Source organism: Urocampus carinirostris, chromosome 19 (assembly GCF_059441175.1).
Source record: "Urocampus carinirostris isolate Australia breed hairy pipefish chromosome 19, RoL_Ucar_1.0, whole genome shotgun sequence".
Lineage (NCBI taxonomy): Eukaryota > Metazoa > Chordata > Actinopteri > Syngnathiformes > Syngnathidae > Urocampus > Urocampus carinirostris.
The window spans coordinates 16,953,340-16,980,409 of record NC_142367.1 but is presented as its reverse complement, the minus strand read 5'-3'; the positions used below and the strand labels follow the sequence as shown (position 1 = coordinate 16,980,409).

General features: G+C 42.0%; 1 protein-coding gene across 4 annotated transcripts in view; it reads right to left on the bottom strand.

Moving 5' to 3' along the window:
• The window catches only part of rbfox3a (RNA binding fox-1 homolog 3a), a 537,286-nt gene that overhangs the window by 240,093 nt on the left and 270,123 nt on the right, over window positions 1–27,070 (bottom strand). For all 4 annotated transcript variants that reach the window (XM_088322988.1, XM_088322991.1, XM_088322992.1 and 1 more), the window contains exon 3: window positions 931–1,052. In XM_088322988.1, coding sequence (XP_088179114.1) covers window positions 931–1,052 — 122 coding nt within the window. The remainder of the gene's footprint in view (window positions 1–930; window positions 1,053–27,070) is intronic.

Below are 27,070 nucleotides of genomic sequence, written 5' to 3'. Positions count from 1 at the left end.
CCATGGTCAATGTTAAATAGCAAGGGAATACCGTACTTAAATGTTACATTTTCCATGATTGTACAACGGTCATCACTCTGGATTATGCCCTAGTGAGATCTTGCTTTTTCCGAGGTGTAAACAGCCAAGCAGCAAATAGCCGACCGCTCATAATGGTAATGATGATCATCATCATCAGCAATAACAGCGGTCTTGAAGCAAAAATTACCATTAAAGAGCTGACGCAAGCCGATTATGACCTTGCTCCCCGTGTTGGCGTAATATAACCCAAATCTTTGCAACCAAGACAAACTTTGAAGATGCAACTCTACATCAGCAATCTGGGATGTACCAAAGAGAGCTTTAAATAAAATATGGCCTGTGTAAATATTTATCATTTTAATAAATCACATTTCCTTTCAGTCATGCAAAAATCAGCATCGAAAAATCTCAAAGTCCTCAACGATCAATCCGGTACGTACGCGGTAAAACTGTAGAAAATGACAAAAACAATCATGTGTCTCCCTCCCCCTCCTCATAAACATCCATCAGATGAATATCAGGAGGAAATAATAAGCGATATCTCGGACGGCTGGCGCGGTAATTCAAACAAACAAGCTGACGTATGTTTTCCGCCGTACGGTAAGACAACCTCCGAATCAATCAACTCCAACATTTATCAGCAGTTCAATAAAACAGAGCCTTGTAATCAGCGAGAGACACACAAGAGATTACCATCTAATCCAAATTTAATTGAAACACTGCTAATATTGCCTTGTGGGGACATTGTCGATCATTCCAAGAAAACACAAGTACAGTTTTGAAGGCCAAACTCGAGACTGGCAATCAAAAAAAAAACCCCAGTAAAACACAAAGACACACACCAATACCGCCCAAAAACCAAGCAGTTGCCGATTAATTCCATAAAGGAGAAAGAAAATGAACACCAACCAGTCTGGTGGCGAAGGGAACCCCGAAATGCCAGAAGTGGTCGTTGAAGAGTCCCCCGTAAACCACGTTCCCGAATAAAGTGATGGTTCCCGCTTTGCACGGACTGCTTCCTGGTTTACTTCCTGCAACGACAGCAAAACATCAGGAGAAATAAAATCAGTTATTTTGGGTTAATAATGGTGACAAAGAAAAACAAGATTTTCAAGATGCTTCTTACAGTGATACTAGATACCTATCAGAGGTCATAGTACCCAAAAATGTTACTCAAGTAAAATTACTGTACTTCAGAATATTTAACTCAAGTAGAAGTAAAAGTAGTCATCCAAATACTTACTCGAGTAAGAGTAAAAACAGAACTTAGTGAAACAGTTACTCAAGTACTGAGTAACTGTAGCAATGTTGTGGTTATTGATTTTTTAAACAACCAATCAGATCATCACATTATCAAAGTCCGTCTAATCAACAAAAAATAAATTTAAATTAAAAGTAGATTAAAATAATCATTGTAAATTCAAGTGCTTTGATAAAAATAAAATAAAAATACTATTAATCAAATGAATAAATTAAGCACATCTAGAACCAAATAGTAGCATATATATATATATATATATATATATATATATATATATATATACAGAAAATACATTTTACTTTAAAGCAGCTTTTATTGCACCCAAGTTCACTGTAATCAGAATATAATACAACAATAAAACAAAAACAAAAAACAAGCGAGTAATAAATACAAAATAAAACCAAAGTGAAGTTAAAATTAGAATTTAGGAAACTGACCGCCACATGTTTTCTCAAGTTCGAGGTTGAATTCTTGAATGCAGACATCTCCGTTTGTTTAGGCAAACAAAAGGTGACATTGCACATGGTAGCGGGTGTTTGGCACGCTTTTAAGGGGGACACGCCTTCGATGTGAGGCCAGGGGAGCTCATCCTCTTCTTTGTTTCCAAAGTTTGTATTGCTAAGCGACATTTTCGATCTTTTTCATCCGTAATTAATTTCCTCCCAGCTGAAGTTGAATAGGGTCACGTGACGAGGCTGCTACGTTTGATTGGTTGAACATGGTCGAGCATGCCGGAGAGCTCCGTCATAATAAAAAAACAGACGCGTACTTACGAGGAGGGGATTTATTAAGTAACGAAGTAACGACTTCAATGTTGCCTAAAGTAGCGGTGTAGAAGTACTGTTTTTTCTTCGCAAATGTACTCAAGTAGAAGTAAAGGTATACTGAAGTTTATACTATACTATAGGGATTTCAAAATACTCCCCAAATTTCCCAAAACCTACTCAAATAAATGTAACGGAGTAAATATACTACGTTTATACCCACCTCTGCTACCTATGTACTCAAACTCATTGGTATCAAATCAAAACATTGAGTGCTTTTTGCTCCGGTAATCAAACGAACAATAAGAACTCAAAAAAAAAAAAAAAAAACGAATTGAGTGAGAAGTGCAGCCATCTTGGCTACTCAGCTAGCATGTTTTTTCAGAGATTGTCAATCCGACCCTTGTTGAGAATTGATAAGGATTCAGCACATATTATTGCCTATTTTTGCCGATAGTAAGAGTTAGGGATAACGCGTTACATAACTGAGTTATTTTTTCAGTAATAGGGTAATCAAACTGATTTTTGATATTTCGTTCGCCGTTACAATGCCCAAACCGTGACTCATGGTCATAAGTGGTGCGTGGCTTTGGCTGCGGAACATCAATGGCGGCGTGCACCCCCAAACCTGACAGTTTTCTGCAGCGTCGTTTTTGGCTCTCCTCGGAGCTGTTTACGTCACATCTTTTCGGAAATCAGCGGCAATCATACAGTTATATGCCGATTACTAATATGGTATTTGCTATAGGGACGAAAGAAAAGGCGATCGAGGTCTGAGTCGCAAAGAAATGTGACCCCTATCAGTGTCTGAAACTCATGAGAAAAGGTAAGTGGACACCAGGGCAGACAACTCTGAAAAGTTGCCTGCCCAGCCCTAAAGTTGCTTGCCCCATTTTTCACAACTTGAAACATAATATGATGCCTCATCGCAAAAAAAAAAACCTATTGTTGCAAAGTATTTAGGATTGATAATCAGAATATATAACAGAACAACACTTAAAATTAAGTGTATTATAAATCTACTTATAACATTCATTGCATGTTTATGACATCGCTGTTTTCCATCTGCCATCAGTATGTACCAGTATTGACTCATCTTCATTCATGCAATGTCTGCGTTGCGTCGTCTGCTACAAGCCACGTGAACTCCTCTTTCCACGATGCTTTTAATGTACGTTTACGTTTCGTAGCGCCATAAATTTTGTTAGCTTCTTTTGAATATTTATTCTGGGGCTGAGGTTATATATAGTCACAGGGCTTATGGCCGGCAACCAGTTCAGGGTGTCCCCTGCCCACTGCCCGATGATTGCTGGGATGGGCTCCAGCACCCCCGCGACCCTACTGAGGATAAGCGGTGCAGCTGATGAGATGAGATGAGATATATATATATATAAGGTTAAACAATAGGGTCTATAACACAACTATCTGTCTGTTCTTCTCTATTCAACTGACTAAAATATTGCTTAGAAAAATCCAAATTGTTTGCAAATGACAGATTATTTTTAAAGTAACGGAAATAGTTCATCTCCCTGAAGACTAGTTACTTTTACTATAGAGCAACTAAGTTACTAACACAGTTACCTTTTGGAATAAGTAGTAAGTAAATGTTACTAATTACTATTTTAATGTAACATGCCCAACACTGGTCGCATGAAAGTTAGCGATAATGGGAAAAACAAGGCGAAAACAGTGGGAACAATGATCGTATTGAAGAAGGAAATGATTGCGAAATACGAGAATGTGTGCGAGTTTCTGCCATCGCAATGCTTTCAAGGGTTAATAATTATTCTTTAATATTTATAGCGTATGTCCATTTTCTCACCTTGTTTCTCACGGAGGAAACTGACAGATGAAATGTCTATGCTAGCTTTCTGTATCCTGTTGTGTATCCTTAGGTACATATTTTATGAACATGTTGGGTGTTATAATGTGTAGAATTGTAGAAAAATATGTACCATTACATAGTACAAGAACAGATATTTGTTACTCCAACAACTTGGTGGTCGAATAACGATTTCACAAGGATTCTGGTCGAGTACCAATGTAGCCTATCACTGTAATTTGTATGCACATAAGGTTGGGTCTCTCAAGTCCTTTCACCGCCATTTAAGACAATTACATAATTAGATTATTGATTTTTGAAAGAGTGACCCCATTAATATATAATATTCCCAAAAACCGAACGAACACAGCCAGGGGACTTGACAGCCAAAATCCCAAGTCCGGCCGGCCAAGGTTAATTGTGTTTGCCGTGTGTCAACATGAACATTTATGCGCCTTTGTTGAAAATCATCGGTGTCATTTAGCAGCTTGCTGATGAACTACTGACTCGATTAGTGAATAATTTCATAGTCTGGATTTCTTTTACTCCCCAATCTCCTAACTACTGCTAAATTTATGTCTTCTTGAATCCCTGAGTTCTGTGGCAATTGGCTCGGCAACATAGACTATAGTTGCTTCCTAGTGAGAGTTGTGTTTCAATGGCTACCCTGGAGTGACATTTCTGATCTCATTGCATACAGTGTTTACAATGTTGATATCAATGACAATAAATGACAATTAATTCCATTCAACTTCTAAAATATGAGCCAACCACTCGACTACGAAGCAACCACCTCACACTTGATGATCATTACCAGTACCGGACTATAATCAGAGTAATATTTAAGAACTGTGCCACTAGCAGAAGCTGTTGTTGCTTGCTATTTTTATGTTTCCTGCCAGTGTTTTTTTCTCAAAGTGATCTTTGATGAAACAGGATAACGTACCACTGCCACAACCGGGCATTTCATTTTAGGCAGGTTTGCCTTACGACAAATGCACCTTCTGACAGTCCATGCTCACAGCAAGATGGATTTGGGGATAAAAAATTACAAATTGGCAGAAAGACAGTAACGGGAAAAAAAGAGATGCCAGGACTGGCATGAGTGAGCTCTTCCATACCCTTTTTACAGCAGTATGTGATCAGGGATAATGGATCGTGGGTCAAATGCAGTTCATGTTAGATGGAAATAGAGTAACGGCAAAAAAAGAGACGCCAGGCCTGACACAAGTGTGCTCTGCCAGTCTATTCTCACGGCATTATGTGATCGGGGAGAATGGATCTTGGGTCAAATGCAGTTCATGATAGGCGGAAATAGAGTAACGGCAGAAAAAGAGATGTCAGGCCTGACAAATGTGCACTCGTCCAGTCTCTTCGCACAGCATTACGTGATCTGAGATAATGGATCGTGGCTCAAGTGCAGTTCATGTTAGGCGGAAATAGAGTGACGACAAAAAAAGAGACGCCAGGCCTGACAAAAGTGTGCTCTGCCAGTCTATTCTCACAGCATTATGTGATCAGGGATAATGGTTATTGGGTCAATTGAAGTTCATGTTAGGCGGAAATAGAGTAACGGCAAAAAAAGAGACACCAGGCCTGACAAAAGTGCACTCTCCCAGTCCATTCTCACAGCATTATGTGATCGGGGATACTGGATGGAGGCTCAAATGCAGTTCATGTTAAGCGGACATAGAGTAACGGCAAAAAAAGAGACGCCAGACCTGACAAAAGTGCACTCTGCCAGTCCATTCTCACAGCATTATGTGATCGGGGATAATGGATCATGGCCACACAAGTGCAGTTTACTTTTTTAGCGGATAGAATGTCATAAAAGAGCTGTCAGACGGGCCAAAAATTCCACACTCCTGGCCTTTTCTCAAAGCATCGTGCGTTGGGGATAATAGATCTCAGAATTATTTTCAATCTGGAATGGACTGAGGATTCGAAGTATGAAGTAGTAAATAATTAAATAAAGTAAATGTCATTTCGAATATGTTTTAACTCCTTCAACCCAATACTGTCACCTAGGGGAGTCCAAAAGTAACGCAACTCCCTAACGAAGCTTCATTACCTGACCCAAAAAAGGATCTCCATCAAACAATCTGCTTTTACAAAGGCAGCCATTTACAACCTTTACACTTTATGCTTGTCGTTGCAGAAACAGTGTTGAAAAGCAAATTTAATCTCCTCATCAAAAAAAAAAAAAAATCCAAAATCTCAATAAAGGCTTCACAGTCCATCAAGTCGAGCAGTGGATTTGTCAGCAGAGTTGCTAATAACTGCTGATGAAAATCATAAAGGTCAATAAAAGCCTACGGATGAGCTGCCCTGCTTCTCCATTACCGGCCAGTCATCTAGAAACAAATATGACTAGGACAGCATCTTAGCTCAGCGCCGACGGAATTTACAAAGCATGTCCGCGGAAAGCCCAACCTTCAGGTATTTATTTGGGTTTTATAACGTTAGATCGCCATCGTTATTTGCTATTGTTGTACCCGTGTGTGGGTATATCTCCTGTGTCATCTTGGTTTCATGTTTTGTTCAGTTAAAGCCAGTTCGTGTCCATGGTTTCGTGGTCATAGACCTCACATTATTCACATTATAATCTGAATTTGAGTACATACCATGTGTTGACTTTCTTTCATGTTTTGTTCATACCCTGTGGTGTCTTCCTTGCATGTTTTGTTCAGTTATTTAATGTTCTTACATTATATGTGCTGGTCTTGTTCTATCCACAGGTGAATATGTGTCCTGCATTGTCTACTTGTTTTTTTCAGTGAAAGCTAATCTTCCAGCATTACATTTTAAGGTCCCGTCACCATGGCACTCTGGTTTCTCTTCTACTCTTCTTTTCATGTTTTGTTCTGTCCTGTTTTAAATTATATACATTCAATTTCTCTCTCTCTCTCTGTCTTTCCATCTATCTGCCCCTTTGTCCCTTTGCCCCTTTGGCTGTTTGTCCTGTTGTCCCTTGGTCCCTTGGTCTTTATGTCTTTTGGTCTCTTGGTTTCTTGGTCTCTTTATCATTTTGTTATTTTCTCCTTTTGTCCCTTTGTCTATTTGCTTCTCTGTCCCTCAAACTATTTGTCTCCTTGTCTATCTGTCCATTCGTCCTATTATCCCTTTATCCATTTGTCTCTCTGTCTCTCAAACTCTTTGTCTCTCTGTCTCTCTGTCTCTCTTTCCTTTTGTCCCTTTGTCCCTTGGTCCCTTGGTCCTTTGGTCCCTCGGTCTTTTGGTCTCTTGGTCTCTTGGTCTCTTGGTCTCTTGGTCTCCTGGTTTCCTGGTCTCTTGGTATCTTGGTCTCTTGGTATCTTGGTCTCTTGGTCGATTGGTCTCTTTGTCATTTTGTTTTTTTTCTCCTTTCGTAACTTTGTCTCTTTGTCTCTTCGTCTCTCAAACTCTTTGTCTCTCTGTCTATCCGTCTCTCTGTCTCGCTTTCCTTTTGTTCCTTTTGTCCCTTTGACCTTTTGTCCCTTAGTCCTTTGGTCCCTTGGTATTTTGGTCTTTTGGTTTCTTGGTCTCTTTGTCATTTTGTTATTTTCTCCTTTTGTCCCCTTGTCCCTTTGTCTCTTTGTCGCTCTGTCTCTCTGTCTTTCAAACTCTTTTTTTGTCTCTTTGTCTTCTTGTCTCTCCGTCTCTCAAACTCTTCGTCTCTTGTCTCTCTTAATCTCTTCGTCTCTTTGTATATCTGTCTCTCTGTCTCTGTGTCTTTCTGGGGGAACAAGGTTATGTAATAGCCGTTAGCAATATGATTTAAAATTACACAACTGTCCTCTAGGAAATTTGATGCGCAGATTAACTTTTGAGAAGAGAATTCCTTCCTTACCATCTCTTTTTAACCTCAGTGGAACTGCTTATATCTAGGCTTAAAACACACTTCTATTCTATATCTTATGAATGACCTATGTTTCATGTTGATGATTCCTGCGTATTGCGACATCCATTGCAGCCTGGTCATCCTTGAAGGGGTATTACCTCAAGGTTTCTTCATTTATCTCGTTTTGAGGTTTTGAGTTTTTCCTTGCCCTCATGTAGGTTTTAGACCAGGGAATGCTGTAATAATAGGGTGTAATAGTATGTGGAATGTGCAGCCCTATGAGACTTCTTGTGATTAAGGGCTATACAAATAAACCTGTCTTGACTTGACCTGAAACTATTTAACTTATAGAGTAATTGTTCAAAGCCTATGAATAACTCTGATGGTCCAAATCAACCCCTCAAAAGTAAATATTATTGTAGACAGTACTAATAATCTTTAGCTTCTGATCAAAATTAAAAATTATATCTTTAAAAGAGCAATTACCAAACCAATATTCTTATGTGGTATTGCTCAATTATTTTTCAAATAGCAATTCCAAAATAAACAGCAACTTGATTGTTTTCATCCTGAAACGTTTGATTTCATGTATAATCAAGCCGACAACCTTTGACTATGAAACATTGCCCGCCCCTGTTTTTCTTTCGTTTTTTGTGCCCGATGTGGCGTAAACCCTTTACTAAAGTTTAACCGGTGTTGACAGAAACATATGGCCGCCATACTGTAATCACTTCCTTTCTTGCTTTGAATCGTTACAATCTGACTTTGCCAATATTTGTATGTTCTGAATTATTCAGAAGCATTCTCCCAGTTGCAGAGCGCGGGGCCTTAAATCTGCATGTATAATTAAGCATATTTATGCTAATCTAATTGTTTTACAGTTAGCGGGCTTTGTAGGGCTTAGTGGTTGGAACAAACAGGCAAAACAAGAAAAAACCTGCACGAGAGACCCTGAAAACACCAAAAAGTGGATTGTTTTGGCGATTTAAATTCCGGCCACAAAACCGGCAGATTAAAGCAATGTCTCTACTTTAGACCGAAGGCAATAACGGGATTGCCCCAAGCCAATTCTTAATTAAAATGTTCTTTGTTTCCGTGGTGGTCACGCGACAGTATTTAGTATGAAAACAATCCGTTGCAATCCCTATTTATTTTTTCCCTCTGTGGAATTGTTTTGAAAATTATACGGTTCCAAATGAAAAACCTTTGTGTGTTTTATTTTGAAGGAGCACAAAACAATTCAACCGTATTCCCAGAACGCTTTATGATCAAGTGATATATCAGAGAGATACAATTGCTTTTTACCTCTTGTAATTTTCTGACAACTTGAGTCAGCTAGGAGTAAAAATGCATGAGAATGGCCAAAGTTATATTAAGATATAAATTGAAGAGCACACACTCATGCATTTTGTATTTAAACAAATCAGCCTGATGTGAACCAAATGGTTCTGTCTTGGGCACCTCAGTTTTCCTCATCTACCCCAATAACTATTACTTTACTAATATTAGTATTTTTGCACACCATGAATTCCATTAGGCTCCTTCTGGCACACTGTTACCCCCAGAGAGGGCGCCACCCTGGGGGGAGTGGCTGGAGGATGCCCACCTGCACTCTCAAATAGAGACTTTAGTGATTTTTGCCAGAAAGTTCTGGCAAGGTGGAAAATCCAGGGTCCAGAAAATGAAAACCTGCCGCAAATTGGGCTTTATGTCAGAACCAGAAGAGGAGGAGGACCCAGATGTGTAACGTTTCTCACACAAGCTTTATTTTACAGGAAAGGGACAGTCATGCACGTTAAAACAAACGCCGGTGATTCGGTGATCGCTGGGCGGAAGAGGTAAGGCAGAAAGAAGTCTGGCGTGGAAGAACAGGAAGCCATAGGCTGACCAAATCGATACCAGTTACATGAGCAGATAACTGACAAATGGGGTCGATACCGGACAGGACAGGACAGATAGGATTGATATCAGATACAGGAGATTGGAGACAGATATCAGACAGGACGAGATAGACGGGGACGATACCCAATACTGGAAATTGTAGCAAGGTATTAGACAGGGTGAGACAGATCGGATCAATACCAGACAGTGGACACTGGATTCCGATATCCAACAGAACGCGATAGACAGGAACGATACCAGACACTGGAGACTGGAGACCGATATCAAACAGGACGAGATAGACGGGAACAATACCTGATACTGGAGATTGTGGCAAGGTATCAGACAGGACGAGACAGACTGGATCTATACCAAACACTGGAGACTGGAGTCAGATATCAAACAGGGCCAGATAAACGGGATAGATACGGGACAGGATACACAAGCAGGATACCGGACAGAGTCAAAACACACGTCTTGCGGGTGCAGAGGTTTGTTGACTGACTGACAAAGGGTGAGTGAGTGCACTGAGCTTAAATAGGAGGGAAGGCAATCAGTCAACGAGCCGCAGCTGGCGCAAACCGGGTAGGGCCAATTGGGGGCAATGGGCACTGTGATACTTTAAGTATAAGACTATCTATCTATAATTTGGTCATATCCCTCAAGAGGGGTGACCGACAGCAAGACACACACATACAATAACAAAGAAAATAAAAGGGAAATAGATAGCATAAAAAAACACACAAACATTTTTGGACCATGGCCAACCCAATTACCCAAACACCCAAACAAGAAACACCCAAGTAGGTCATGCTTTCGTCCCTCCAGATGAAACGGGACACCAGAAAGCGGCCATGTCACTTGGGTCAGGGTAACACAGCACACTCTTTTGTTCAAGAGCAGGGCCCGACAGCTTTCACTGGTTTACCCCTGCCACATCATACGGGTGCCCAGCCCATCCTTAAGAACGTGTCCACAATCCCACTATCCTTTCACAGACTACCCTTAAGGAAATGTTTACTTGCCAATCAGTGGCTATAAAAAATTCTAACACACGGATACGTTGATTGGATGATCACTCGATGATGATTATATATAAGTGCTATTGCTTCACTTGTTCAATTTTGATATTGCAAAGAAGGATGCCTGTAATGCCACTGTGGTTGGTCACCACCCATGATCATGCAGGGAAGGTGACTATGTTCTTGTTCCTTGATTACCACACCCTTTACACTTGGTTTACTTTGTTATTATTATATACCGGAGCCATATCCCCCTAGTGGGAGGTGGCTAGAGTCATTTCTGACTCTTTTTGGGAGATTGATTCAGAGGAAGGGATTCCCAGCCCCCCTCGCTCAGTCATTAGGTGACCGACCCCCCCCAATTCCAACCCCTAATGCTGAACGCCAAGCAGGGAGGCAACGGGTATCAATGTTTAAGTCTTAAGTATGACTCGGCCGAGGCTTGAACCACAACCTCCCAGTATCGGGGCGGGTGCTATACCCCCAAGGCCACCGAGCTGGTTACCTTGGTAACCTACACCTTTTACAGTTGGTTTACTTTGTAACCTAAGAGATTCTTAATACAGATAAAGAGCTTGTGGGGGAGCTTTACATTAGGCTGGATATTGTACATCTTAGGTTTTTGTACAGTCATCGGCTACTCTCCTTGCCTTAACAATAAGACATTACCGTATTTTCCGCACTATAAGGCGCACCGGGTTATAGGGCGCACCCCGAAAAAATAGTTTTTGGTCCTATTTTTGACATACATAAGACGCACCGGATTATAAGGCGCTACAATGGGAACGTCGACAAAACAGTCGGATAGTTCAGTCAAACTTATTACCCCCTTAACATTCCGAAAGCCGCAATACGTGTCGAGAACACGTGCAGATGCGGTGTCCGTAGGATGTCACTCAAATGCATCGTTCCATCATTCGGAAGGTTAAAGTCTTGGGATTCAAGAAATGCCAACCATTCCTTAGTTTCTATTTTCTTTTTCGCTCGCAACTTTACTGTATATATGACAATAAACACTTGGAATTGAGTTTAATTTAAAAATGGACACTCCATTCCATCCATTATCTGCACCGCTTATCACAGAAACACCGAGTTCAGTCTGAAACAAGATACAGGGATAATATATATAGCCAGAGTAGCTCACCGAAGTCGTTGTGTTCATAATAATGTGCAGCCGTGGTCCTCTTATATCCGTGAGTGTAGTAAATCCAGGAGAGTCAAATATTTACAAATACAAAATAGTAAAAAAATGCTTTCTGTATGCCATCAGCCACGTGCTATACGCATTCATCTTTTTCGGCCAATTGCAGGCTTCGTTTTGCCGTTTAAGCCAATGCCAGCCTGTAAATGATAAAAAGGATCCACCCCTTGACCTCCGAATAACTTTAGCCAATAGTGATCGATTGAACTGATGATTGACACGTCTTTTTTGGCCAATTGCAGGCTTTGTTTTGTCGTTTAAGCCAATGCCAGCATGTAAATGATAAAAAGGATCCTCCCCTTGACCTCCGAATAACTTTAGCCAATAGTGATCCATTCAAATGATGATTGACACATTGGTTAGCCAATGAAACGCCGGTAAATAAATCCCAGCATACACCGCGGACTACTTGGCGTTCGGGGGAAAATCTAGTCGGCGTCTGCAAGTTAGTTGCAAGACTTTGCGAATTAATTTTGTTCCACAAATAAGGCGCACTGTATTATAAGGCGCATGGTCAGCTTTTGAAAAAAAATAAGGCTTTTAGGTGCGCCTTATAGTGCGGAAAATACGATAGGTATATGAGGGACATTAAGATAACTCTAACAAAGTAACTCACGCTATGACCATTGTGAGATCGATGGTGTTGCTGGTTGGAGAGTCTTTTGTTCAATTTCCTCATCACATGTGTACGCATATTCATGTCCAATCAAGCCTCAACCTGTTTTACATTTGGCTTCCTGTCGCTCACCTATTTGTTTTCTAAATGTGCTGGATCTGCAACCCAGTAGGTCCAACCCACCGGCCAATCCTCTTTTCTTCATTGGACTTTGGCAAAGGCTAATATATTATACAGAGTCTCACGCTGCCCCTCGGCAAGGAGCCACAGTGGAAGGAGGTTGAGCGCTCAAGGGCCGTAGCGGAGCCTGAGGCACCGGCTGGTGGTGGATCAAAGCCATGACGGCTGGCCAGCCCAGCTGGTTGGACTACCTGGAATGAACAGACTCAATTGTCTGAGAAAAAACTCGAGAAAACTTAAACAATTCTGGTTCAGAACTTTGGGCGAAGCTCGAAAGCGTTCGCATAATGAAATCGATAAAATTGATTCCACCAAAGGGATGCAGCCCGGAGGCTGACAAGTAAAACAGTTCTTCCTAACAGCTTAGAGGTCCCGGGTTCAATTCCACCAACCAGTCTCCCTTTTGTCAAGATTTGCAAATTCATTATGGATTTGTAACATTTAACATTGTTTACAGTTAAATAGAACATTGTCCTTGCTCCAGATGGCCTTGTCACCCTTGGAAGAGGAGTTTTGTTCTACTTGCTCACTGTGTCACAGACCAGAAACGGACACAGGACCCAATAGCACTCGTTTTCTCAGTTTTTATTAATAAAGAGGGAGAGCAGGGCTTGCTTCCACGATCCGATGGCTGACGTACAGGAGATGCGGAAGTGGCACTTCTGTGTCTAGCAGGGAGGGTCGAAGACAGGCGAGAATTACAAGTTGCTAGCCGGGACTGGAGAACAAAGGCGGTGTCAAGTTCGGAAACGAGGTCGGCAACAGGAGGCAGGCAGGTAACGGGGCAAAACGAATCGGGTAACAGGCAGGCAGAACGGGGCAGAGTCAGGTCCGGAAACAGTTTGGCAATGAGGATCAGGCAGAGAAAAGCAGGGCAGGAACAGAGTCTGACTTGAGAGCTTACTGAGCTGGAAGCAACAGTTCGCATAACGATCTGACAGGGATCTCTTGGAAGTCGGGGGTTTAAAAGGGGTACATCAGCCAATCAGTTGTCCGGGCTGTTGGCGCCAATTAAGCAGTCGCAGGTGTTCTGAACCTGCAATCATGACACACTGCAGCAATTGTATTGGGTTTTTGGGGATATTTTGGGATATTATTCCAATGCACAATTTTCCATTGCACTATTGTTACAATACACTTACAATTAAGGCCGGTCTCCAAGCACTCCCTTGTACATTTGTTTACCTTCTTCTCCTGACATTCCTTTTATCTTATCTTTCTCTTTCAAGTCTTTATTACATGTTTACCCTGGAGTGTCATCTCGAATCCTGTTCTAAACAGTATATGATCGTAGAGTCTATTCTAATAAGAGTTGGAGTTTGCTTGCTGTGATCTTCTACCCCTCTGCCGGCATTCAACAATGTGCCAGTTTGCATCCCTTCCCTAAAGCTCTGTATCTGAATTCCTTTCAACAAAAGTGGGGGTGCAGACCGACTGAATCAAATGGGGTTCAGGGATTGAGATGATCACATATCCTTATGAGATCAAATCAAAGTCTTGTCTCTCATTGTTGTCAAGAGTTGGAGTTTGCTTGTTGCTTCCTGTGATCTTCTTCCCCCACACTTACATTCAGGACCGAGCCTGTTTACACCCTTTCCCTAAAGCTCTGCATCCATTTTTTTATTAAAAAAGTGAGGGTGCAGATCAGCAGAGACAGATGGGGTTGAGGGATGGACCTGTTTGTATCTCCCCATGAGTTAAAATTGATGTCTCTTGTCTCTTATCGTGTGTTTTATTCCAGATAAGATCTGGTCCTCAAGAGCCACATGTCCTGCATATTTTGGAGGTTTCTCTTCTCCAACTCAGTTGATGCAAATTAGTCTTGGTAGCAAGCTGTGTGGGAGCTTGATAATGACCCAGGTGATTGGACTCACCTGTATTCGAGTAGTGTTAGGAATTAAATATTAAAATGTACCGTTTACCAAATAGTTCGAATTAGTTATCTGACTCCATTAACCAAACACATGGAAAAGATGACCAAGAGACCGGCATTTCCACGCGGGTCAGATATAATTTCTTAAACAATTTAACTAAGTGAACTCCATCGAATATGGCCGAATTAGCCGAATTAGTGTCGCTCGAGTCTCTATCAAGCCTCCTCTCTCGTTCTTCCCCGCGTCTCTCCTCGGCCCAAGTTTTTCCGCAAGCTGGTGTGCCGTCTGAGTCCTGTTATCAACAGAACTACACAAAACATTCCGCATTCGGATTGGCGTGACCTGTCATTGAACTTAAGCCTACTCTGTGAAAATCTTCATTGCACTCAATAGATGTAACTTGTATTTAATCGTATAAAATCCTTTATGGTAAAATGTATAAAATCCTTCAGTAGAGAAACTCCAAAAACATGCAGGACATGCGGCTCTTGAGGACAAGGTTGGCCACCCCTGCATCTAGAATCTAGAGGTTAGATAATAGACCTGACAAAGTTTTTAAATTTGGTCATAAATTTGAATAAGATTAAATTCTTGTCTATCTGGGTTTCCTGTGATTGACTGGCCACCATTCCAGGGTATCTCCTGCTCACTGTCTGAAGTCAGCTGGGAGAGGCCTCAGCACCCACCCAACCCTTGTGTATATAAGAGGTTGAAAAATGAATGAATGAATAATTTGAAGGGCAGAAGGACATGTTTTCTCTAATCAACTTCCTACTTGGAATCCGAAAATCCTCCAGGAGCACAACAATCTCAAGTCCAAAAACTAGCTGCCCAAGGATGGATACAGATAGAAGTTTGAGCAGATGAAAGACAAGGACACTAGCAGAAAAAATGAGCAGGGAAGATCAAGGGCATAATCGTATCAAATATGGATCAAAAATGGAAAATAAGGAGCGACCCGAGTCATGACAAGAGAGAGCACAAGAAAGACAATGAATTGAAGAGAAAATACCATAAAAGCGGAATGGATAAAAGGAGGAGACGGTAGAAGAATTGAAACGATAAACCGAGGAGGGATCCGACGCCCAGCTCGAAAAGTCCTAGAAAAAAAATCAAGCGGGAGAGTGTCAAGGGAGGAAGCAAAAGTTTAATCGCGAAGATCCAGGTGAGTTGGAGGCCCGCAGCTAAACTGTGGCAAAGTGAAACAAGGTCGGCGGATTGGAGTAATTCTGCTCGTTTGTTCTTCTGTAGCCCATGTCCCGTATAACGTCGTATCAATGGCCTCGGGACGGTGAAGGTCGTTCTCCGGCGTAGTCAAACTCGAGATTGAACCAGCCGTGTGATAACCGAAAAAAAACGACTTATTTTCCCTAGCATTTTTTGCCTCCATTGTCATATTTTGGACTTTGTATTTCGAGTGGAAGGAGTGGGCCAAGAGAGGATGACTAAACTTTGATATGATTCCAGATGTCTTTTCTTTTATATTTTTCTTTTCAGCAATGATTTGAATCGAGATCATTTACTGTTGCTGAGGTTCTTTTTTGTGATTGCCATCTTACTCATTCTAACTCTCTACCAATTGTACATTCCATAGAACCAGGGACAAAGCTGTCATGTACCAGTAACCGAGACAGGATGCCAGATGCGTTCGTTTACTCAGTTTTATTGATAAAGAGAGAGAGCAGTGCTTGCTTCCACGATCCGATGATCGAAGGACACGGGTAGCAGGTGGCAGGAACGCGGAAGTGGCACTTCCGTGTCGAGCAAGGATAATCGTAGACTGCAGGGATACTGGTCATTAGCCGGGACGGGAGATGAAGGGCGGTATCTAGTTCAGAAACGAGGTCGGCAACGGGTGTCAAGCAGATAGCGGGGAAAAACAGGTTGGATGTCGGGATGGCAGAACAGGGCAGAGACGGGTCCAGAAACAGGTCGGCAACGGGTATCAGTAGGAGAAAACATAGCAGGAAAAATGTCTGAAGGTATGAGCTTGCCTAGCTGGGGGCATCGGTTTGCAACAATCTGACGGCTTCCTCTTGAAAGCCGGGGGTTCAAAAGGAGTCTCTGAACCAATCAGCTTTCAGGGCTGTTGGCGCCAATTGGGCAGTCACAGGTTCCTTGAATCAACAATCATGACAAAAGCGTCATTTTTACAAGAAAATGTATGAAATTGGATTGGTGATAAAGCGAGCCACAAAGGCCCAACAAGACCCAATTGTCATGATTACCGATATGAATCACCTGTGCCCGCTCCTTTGGCGCTATCTGCCCCGGACTCTGATTGGCTCCCTGTCCCTATTTATACACTCTCCTATCTGTCCCCATTGTCAGTCCATCTGCGAACCTCAGTTAACACTAGGCAAGCCTTTTTCGACCCTGACTTCCACCTGTTTTTGCTCCTGTCTGTCCCCCGGCTTCGACCCGTTTTTGATCCTGACCACGTCTACTCTCCCATTCCGGATTTCGAACACTTTTCGTCCCCGACCACGCCTACTTTCCTTTCCTGGCTTACGACTCGCTTACGACCCCGACCACGTTTTATTTCTTCTGTCCTGGCTACTGACCCGTTTTCCGGTCCTGACACCGCTATCGCTCGCCACGGAAGATTAACTTCCGCGATCAGAGCGACCTGCTTCCCGCGTCCAGCAATCCCCGGATCGTGGGCGCAACCCTTTCTCTTTATAAAACTTGTGAGAAACGCAACGCAAGTGGGTCCTGTTTCCGTTCTGGTCCTGACACCAATGAGAGGTCCACTTTTTTTATACCTTCTTTCGACCTCATCCTTTTCCCTCTTACTCTCTAGCAATAAAATTCATAAAACCTGGGTCGAATAGCCATTTTTACATAAAAGTGTATGAAACTGGATCATGATATCATCAAACCAGCAAGCCTTGAGTCCCCAACGACACCCAGTGAAAACCCATGCCCAGTCCCTCCACGTTTTCTGTCTTTTAAGACATCGTAATGCACCTGATATTTGGAGTGATAGGAAAAGGCCAAGACAGGACGAGTAAGAAACTTTGACATTATTCCAGATGTTTTTTCTTTCATATTTTTTTCTTTTCAGCAATGGTTTAAATCAAGATCATTTTACAGTTACTGGGGTTCCTTTTTTCTTCTTACCCTCTTAATTTTCCTAACTTTTTACCAACAATACCAAACCAGCAAGCCTCTAGACCAGGGGTGTCAAGCTCATTTTAACTCGGGGGCCACACGATAGAACAAACATGCTCTCTGGGGCCGGACTAGTAGATTAAAGAGAAAGAAAAAGAAAGAGAAATAAATAAGATTCAGAGAGAAAAAAGAGAGAGGGTAGGACAAAGAAAGAGTGAAAGGGAAACAAAAGAGAGAAAAGAGAGAGAGAGAGAGAGAGAGAGAGGGAGAAAGAAAGAAAGAATGGGAGAAACAAAAAAATGAAAAGAGAAATAGTCAGAGAGGGGGGAAAGCAAGAGAGAGAAATAAAAAGAGAGAAGGAGAGAAAATATGATAGAAAGAGAGAAGGTGAAATCAAGAGATAGAAAGAAAGAGAGTAAAGGAAAAAATGAAGAGAGAGCAAAAGAAGGTAAGTGAGAGAAAGAGACAAAGAAGAACAAAGAAAGAGAAAAAGAGACAAAAAAGAGATAGAGAGTGAGATAAAGAGACAAGGAGGAACGAAGAAAGAGAAAAAGAGACAAAAAAAAGAGATAGACAGTGAGAGAAAAAGAGGCGAGAGAGGGAGAGGGAGAGAGAGAGAGAGAGAGAGAGAGAGAGGGGGAGAGAGAGAGAAACCAAAAATGAGTGTTACATTTCTCATGGAAGAACACAAACTACGTAGACTCATGGTGACCAAACTGCACATTTTTTGCTCAGGCTTTTGCTAGAATTTTGGGTACCCATAACAACAAGATGGCCGACCATTATGCCAGCTCCCTTTAGGTGCAGCTCATGTTCAGTACAAAGGATGCAAATTTCTCGACCAACGAGTATTTAAAAAAAAAAAAATGCAAGCTTATGTCATTCTTCATGTATTTTTGCTCATTTTTTGAATTGATGTTTTCTAAATGAATTAAGAAATAAGGCGCTAAATAATAGACATTGTCCCTTTAAGGACTAGTTTGGTTTGAGTAAATGAAATCCAATGTGGTAGATTCTTACATTTTGTTTTATTTTAATCAAAAATGTTATTTTTGGAAATGTTGAGTGAATTGAAATCATTTGATGAATTGCCTACATGTAATATTTTAAAAATACTTTTAGACGTTTGAACTTCACTACATTACAGACACTCCCTACTTACGACCATTCGACGAAAACCGGTAGATACCAACATTTTTTTCAGGATGTCGAAAAATATCCGGACATTGCTGTAAGTTAGATTTTGAATTGTGTGCACCTTTTTCCGAGTAAACGACATTACTGTAGTGCTTCTTTCCGCCGCTATCGGCGTGTTGTGGCACTGTGAGTGGTCATCCAGCATCCACTCGGAAGAAGGAATCTGCTTCCTCTTCCTAGTTCGTGTGTAAATATTCTATACTGTATCTCCAGCGCGCTAAGAACGTTGACATTTTTATTGTTTAATATCTCGTGCATCTCTTCAATATGGTTGGTGTAAAGTGTAAAGAAGAGGCGAGCCGTTTCATTTGAAACGAAAGTGGAATAAGAAAGCTTGATGCGGTTGAGAAAATGGTCAGAACGCTTTTTTTCGGACACTTTTTACCACGGAGGTGGAAGTCGCCGGTCTGTTTAAGCTCATCTTCCAAAAGTAAGTTAAACTTAACTTGATTTATCTTTATAGTGCATATTATTTATTAAATGTTATTTTTTTAGTACAAAACAATACAGGTTACTTTTAGAAGCCTTAAACATACTTATACAAACCTTAACAATAAATTCCATTCAAAATATAGCACTGAAGCAACTTACGAACAAATTCAACTCAAGAAGGATCCGGAATCTGGTTCATAAGTAGGGCAGCATCCCTACTTGCATTTCAAACCTCCATCCATCCATCTATCCATTATCTGAACCGCTTATCCTCAGTAGGGTCGCGGGGGGATTGGAGCCCATCCGAGCTATCTTCTGTTTTTATAAAACCTTACAAACTGGCTTGATTTTTGGACCACTGTATATTTCGATGCCAGTCTTTCAAAATAAAATATGCACTATGCAAGTTCTTCTATGTAGAATGATGAACGTATAAAGATAAGTACCGTATTTTCCGCACTATAAGGCGCACCTAAAAGCCTTTATTTTTTTCAAAAGCTGATCATGCGCCTTATAATACAGTGCGCCTTATTTATGGATCAACATTAAGTTTTCCAACTAACTTGCAGCCGCCGACTAGATTTTCACCCGAACCCCAAGTAGTACGCGGTGTATGCTGGGATTTATTTACCGGCGTTTCATTGGCTAACCAATGTGTCAATCATCATTTGAATCGATCACTATTGGCTAAAGTTATTCGGAGGTCAAGGGGCGGATCCTTTTTATCATTTACAGGCTGGCATTGGCTTAAACAGCGAAACAAAGGCTGCAATTGGCCGAAAAAGATGAATGTGTATAGCACGTGGCTGACGGAACACAGAAAGCATTTTTTTCTATTCTGTATTTGTAAATATTCTCCTGGATTTACTGCACTCACGGATATAAGAGGACATTGGCTGCACATTATTATGAACACAACGACTTCGGTGAGCTACTCCGGGTTTTATATTGTCCCTGTATCTTGTTTCAGACTGAACTCGATGTTTCTGTGATAAGCGGTGCAGATAATGGATGGAATGGAGTGTCTTTTTTTAAATTCAACTCAATTCCAAGTGTTTATTGTCATATGCACAGTAAAGTTGCGAGCGAAAAAGAAAATAGAAACTAAGGAATGTGTGGCATTTCTTGAATCCCAAGACTTTAACCTTCTGAATGATGGAACGATGCATTTGAGTGACATCGTACGGACACCGCATCCGCACGTGTTCTCGACACGTATTTGCGTCTTTGCAAGCTTTGGGAATGTTAAGGGGGTAATCAGTTGGACTGAACTATCTGACTGTTTTGTCGATGTTCCTATTGTAGCGCCTTATAATCCGGTGCGTCTTATGTATGTCAAAAATAGGACCAAAAACGATTTTTTCGGGGTGCGCCCTATAACCCGGTGCGCCTTATAGTGCGGAAAATACGGGTACAAATCGTTTTTGCCTTTTGTTAAAATACTTGAAATGCGCTGTAAACTATCATCTATATTATGGTAAACTGACGACTTCCTGTACCTGTCCATGAACTCACATTCTTCAATAACCAATTCCTTTTGGGCTCTTTTCAATTAGTTTGGCGCATATTAAATAAAGATTCTGCAAGGAGTGTGCCACTAGCGCGTCTGCCAATTAAGAGCTGTTTTATTAGGCTGTTGTTGGCGGCGCCCTGTGTAGGCGTGTGCTAGTGTGCATGCCTGTACCGGAGGGAAACTTGGGGAGTGTAATTGAATCATATTACTTCATCCACGCAGCTTGTCAAGGCCCTTTTATGATTTCAGGCTAATCCACCAGGGTGTTGAGCATTGATTTAGTTACCGTATTGACAAGCTGGTGTAGGAAAGCGAAAGGATGAACACAAAGCAACTCACGGTTTGTCTTAAAACAGCGAAAGACAGCGATTTAGGATTTGTTTGAACTCATTTGATGCCATAAACTTCTCCAGACGTCTTAGACTCAATCTAGCTAGGCTGCCGTGCACGACCACAGATGTCAGAGATACAGTTTATCAAGTCTGACAATGAATGAAATGAAACATGTTTCTAAATAATAAAGTGCCACGATTTCCAAATCATTTTTTTTTTCTCGGCCCAGAAAATGTCCTGAGCATAAAAAGGAATCTATATTGTACAGAAAACGAACAACACAATGTACTAGGAACTTCAGAAAGACATAAAAGGTACTCTAACGGAGGTTTGACTATGCATACCTGGTAAATTACCATAAATTCCGGACTATAAGCCGCTACTTTTCCCCCAAACTTTCAACCCTGCGGCTTATTCAGTGATGCGGCCAATTCATGTCATCTTTCTAACGGCTGCCAGCGGCGCTCGAGTACAAAAGGTAAGATTTAGACCGGTGGAATATATGCGCCGAGGAAGACTGCAACTTCTTAGCTTGATTAGCGGCGAGAAATCTTTCACTAAAACTGCCCACATGCGAACGGAAACTTTTTCGCAAGTCTGCCAGTGGATCCTGACAGCGTGGGGCAGCATAAAAAAATCCACCATCAACGACGGGTTCCGAAAAGCCGGTCTGCTGCGTGACGGAGAGGAGGGCACAGAATCAGGAGTGGATTCGAGTTCAAGCGACAGTGAGACAACGTCTATATGACAAAGCTTCTTTCCGACACTGAGGAAGACGACTTTGATGGCTTCAGTTCTAAGGAGGAAGATGAGGACGGTTTACCGTGATTTTCACAAGTACGGTATGTTTTTTGAACAGACCCGTTTACTGTGTTGCGAGCGTGTTGCTAGCGTGTTTCTACCATTAACTGCCCGGATGAAAGCTATATTATTATTATCAAAGCTTTGAAAACTCTCTCGGTGTACCCTCTTTCTTTGTAAATATGTGCAACCATGTATAATATGTGTTTGTAACTGTATATTTTTGTAATGTATTTATTTGTATTTATTTTGGACACTTATTCTGATATGTTTTGGACATGCGAATTAAAAAGAAGGGGCGTAACAAACGCAGGCTGATGGGAAGTGGTGACCGGTACAGGTGAGTGTTTGTGGACATGGCAGACAATAGTGGTTATATATTTTTCCCACCCTTACCTTTGGAAATATACACTTTTTTCCTTGGATTACTTTCAATGGGACCCGGACTCTGCAGGTCTGCATCAAACCTTAAGTACCGGTATCATTTTCCGTTCATTTTGCCGGCTGTGATTGTTGGACTGTGTAATATAATGAAGGATATTCAGTTACAATCGCGGGACTTCAAGTTGGGTTTGGGTTAATTTTGTGTTTGTGTTACATTTTTTCAATGTGGGCGCATGCGGCTTATGTACAGGTGCGGCTTGTGTAAGTACAAAATCTGTTTTCCTCTTAAAATGTGGTGGGTGCGGCTTATAATCAGGTGCGCTCTATAGTCCGAAATTTACGGTATGTCGAAACAGTAGATCTAACTGAACGAAACATACAAAGAAGAAGCATGACATGGTAGAACATGAACTAACTTTAACCCAACAAAACATGAAAGATAGACAACGGAATACCGAATAGTTGCAGCTGAAGAAAACTGAACAGGAGGACAGAGAACATAATCGTGAGTTGATGGAACAATTACATAATGTACCAGAAGAAAGCAGCTCTAACAGAACAATACATGTAAGAAGCGATAGAAGAAACATTCCCCACACATGGACAGTACTACGAGACCAGAAAATATAATGTAGGCATAATAACTCCTTTTAACTGTTTGTTGTTGTATTATAATTCTGGTTGTTTTCCCACAGTACAGTCAGTGAATTTCCCCAAGGGCACCAATAAATTAAACTGAAATCAAAATAAAGTTACTTGAACACAGGCTCGACGACGCGCCCCTGCTACATATTGTTGGAACACAAACTACATCTCTGTGAACAAAACATGGAAGCCAGAAGACAGACAATCTAGTGCAGGGGTGTCAAACTCATTTTAACTCGGGGGCCACATGATAGAACAAAAACTATGTCAGGGGCCGGACTAGTAGATTAAAGAGAAAGAAAAAGGGATGAAGAAATAAGAGAAAGAGGGAGGGAAAAGGAGAGAGGGTGGGACAAAGAAAGAAAAAGAGAGATAGGGAGAGAAAACCCCCCAAAAAATGTCTTGAGTGAGGGGAAAGAAAAGGGAGAGGAAAAAAGAAATCCAAAGAGAAATAGAAAGACAGAAGGAGAGAGAAGAGAAAGGAAAGTGCAAAGGGTATGAACAGAGAAAGAGAAAAGGAAAAAAGGACTTTAGAGCAAAAGAGGTTAAGACAAAGAGAGAGAAAGAGACAAAGCAACAAAGGAAGAGAAAAAGAGAGACACAGAGAGTGAAAGCGACAGAGTGGGAGAAAAGGGGTGGGAAAAAAAGAGAAAGAGAGAGAGAGAGAGAGAGAGAGAGAGAGAGAGAGAAATAAATACAAGTACAGTGTCTTTGTACGAGGCACCTGGCTTTGGCAACATCAAGTTGACATATTTCAACCTGAAGCTTGTTTTTCTCTTGCGCTTCTCTGAATGTTGTCTCGCGGGCCGGATTCAATCCCTTAGCGGGCCTGATCTGGCCCGCGGGCCGCCTGTTTGACACCTGTGATCTAGTGGAATATCAACTGGTTCTAACTGAACAAAACACGCAAGATATGGGACGTGGGGAACATGGTCCCTTGTGGAGAGAACGACCCCAACTAGCTCTAACAGAACAAAATATGAAAGGGATAGTAATGTATGCGTCAGTGAGTCAATTGCTGCCTCTACCTCTTCTCTGAGGATAGGGATGTTGTCACTGTCCCCTGGGCTGGAATTCTTAAGGACCTCACGGTCTTCTTGAGTTGGGTGGTTGTAGGGTTTAAGGAGTATTCTGTCCATCTATTCCAGATCTCTTTTTCTTCAGTTGTCTTAATTCCTGCCTTATTCTGAATGCTACTGACTTTTAACCGTTTTGTTTGTGTGAGGTATTTTACAATCTGGAAGGCTCTCTTTGAATTTGTGTTGAGGCACTCTTCTAACTCCGATCATTGGTCTTAGATAGCGTTGGTGACTTCGATCTTCCTCTACGCTTGCGAGACATGGACTCGTACGGCAAAAGTGGAGAAGACAATCCAGGCCTTGGAGATGCGATGCTACAGGAAACCTCTAAGCATCAGCTACTTAGCCCATGTGACAAATGACCCTACGAAGAACGCTTGTCAACTGTGCGCGGACGGAAACTTCAGTGGTATGGTCACAAGATCATCAGGACTGACCAAGATAATGCTCCAGGGCAGTGTCCAGGGGGTCAGGAGGAGAGGAAGACCCCAAAAGAACTGGTCCAACAACATCAAGCAATGGACTGGTGCCAACTTTGCCATGACCCAAAAACAGTCCAGGAACCGTCAACAGCGGAGAAGGCTGTCCAGAGTTAGGTCCTCATTGGTGCCCCAACAACCCATTTCGTTAAGGGATCCGTGAACCGCGATACGTGTTCTTTAATATTTCAGGGTTTTTTTTTTCGTTAAAAGCTTCGGCCAATCCGTTGTCTGGCCTCGATAGTGTCAACCGCGCTTTGTTTACACATCCGAAGCGCGCCGGCACACCAGAATCGATACGGAAGGCGTAATTCAGTATCCGAATTGCGGCAAACACCGCTCAAGTTTACGCCACCGACGAGGGCAATAAAGGCGCAAGGTCGGGGGAATCGGCATACGCGCGCTTCTTCTAATGCTCACTCCAGGGAAATCATTAAATCCATAACGCCGGGAAGTATGTGTCGCGTATCGCCGAGCCAGCTCGCCTTCAACGTATGGCGGCGAGGGAGCGAGAGGCCAAGACGAGTCATTTCATGCATGGTGTGCTCGTCTCGTTGCTCTTAAAGAGAGAGAAAATCAACCTTGGAAGGATGCGGTCCACTCGTGTATTACAAATGGGCTTCATTTGACTTTCCGCCGCTAAAGAAGGAGCCGGCTCGCTTCCGCGAATAAAATCTCTTCGCTTCATTCGTGTAAACATTTTCTCCCTTTGGGGAGGGAGGCTTCCCTCCTGGTGATTAGGAATCCTATGGTAATGGGGAGTGGGATTATGGGGAGGGTCAGGAATTTTTTAGGGGATGGCCAGAGCTGGGGTTGCTTGGATAGATAGATAGATAGATAGATAGATAGATAGATAGATAGATAGATAGATACATAGATCTGCGAACCTATGCTCCCAGCTAGGCAAGCTCCTACCTTCCAACATTTTCCTGCCCTGTTTTCTCCTGCCTGATACCTGTTGCCGACCTGTTTCTGGACCCGTTTTTGCCCTGCTCTTCCGTCTCGACCATTGACCTGTTTTGCCCTGTTTCCTGCCTGATACCTGTTGCCGACCTGTTTCTGGACTCATTACCGCCCTTGCTCTCCCGTCCAGTATACCTGCTGCCTACGACTATCCTCGCTCGACACGGAAGTGCCACTACCGCGTTCCTGCCATCTGCTTCCCGTGTCCGTCGATCATCGGATCGTGGAAGAAAGCACTGCTCTCTCTCTTTATCAATTAAACTGAGTAGACGAACGCTATTGGGTCCTGTCTCCTGTTTCTGGCTTGTGACAATACTTTTTGGGACATTTTGTATTTCGAAGAGTATTTTTAAATCACGATACATTTCACTAGAGTAGATATGTGAGGAAGAAACTGCGCTGTACTCTTACTCTGATAAATTGGGCTTCATTGTTCCCGTTACTTAAATTCCCGCAAAATAAGAAACCTCCGCCACATCCGTCACGTTTCTGTTTTTTGTTTTTTTTAACGAGTGACATAAACAACCACCAGGTAACAATTTTAAGCAGAGTTGGTTGTGTTTTTTTTACTGTACTGCATGCATAGTGTATATAGCTGCAGCCTTATAAATATATATATATATATATATATATATATATATATTAGCCAATTAACCTGACATGCATGTTTTTGGAATGTGGGAGGAAACCGGAGTGCCTGGAGGAAACCCAAGCAAGCACAGGGAGAACATGCAAACCCCACACAGGAAGGTTCTATCTCATGACCTCAGACCTGTGCCGCACACGCGATAAACACTGCGCTGCCGTGCTGCCCATTTTTTTTATATATATATATATATATATATATATATATATATATATACTGCAGCACGGCGGCGCAGTGGTTAGCACGTGTGCGGCACAGTTCTAAGGTCTTGGAAACCTCCTGTGTGGGTTCAAATCCAGCTACCGGACTTACTGTGCGGAGTTTGTATGTTCTCCCCGTGCTTGCGTGGGTTTCCTCCCACATTCCAAAGACATGCATTTCAGGTGGATTGGCTGGTCCAAATTGTCCCTAGGTGTGAATGAACGAGCGAGTTGTCTGTCCCTGTGTGCCCTGCGATTGGCTGGCAACCAGTTCAGGGTGTCCCCTGCCCACTGCCCGATGATTGCTGGGATAGGCTCCAGCACCCCCACGACCCTACTGAGGAGAAGCGGTGCAGCTAATGAGATGAGATGAGATGAGATATATATAAATATATTATATACAGTTTTTTTTTTCAACATCCACACAAAGCATATTTAAAATATTTTAGATCAATGTTCGGCTGCAACCTACAAAAGCGTGCAAACGCCGCCTCGCACGACTCATTCCGCCAGCCTCAACCCCACTTTTGTTTAGAGAGCGAAAAAAAACAATCATAAAATAGATTAGCTGGCGAGGAGGAGCTACTCGACCGCCTCCAAAAAGTCACGGCGACGGATGACATTTCCGTCTTCAAGACCCGCCGCTGAATATTTCCATCACAAACATCCACTTTAACTTCAATCTTGAAGAGTGAAGATTTTTTTTTTTTTTTCACATCAGGTACGATCCGTATAACTCTAAAAAAAGTGTACACTTCTGAAGTGGGTTGTAAGGCATCCTGGAAAACCTGGTACAGCGTTTAGGGGTTTTACTGTCATAGG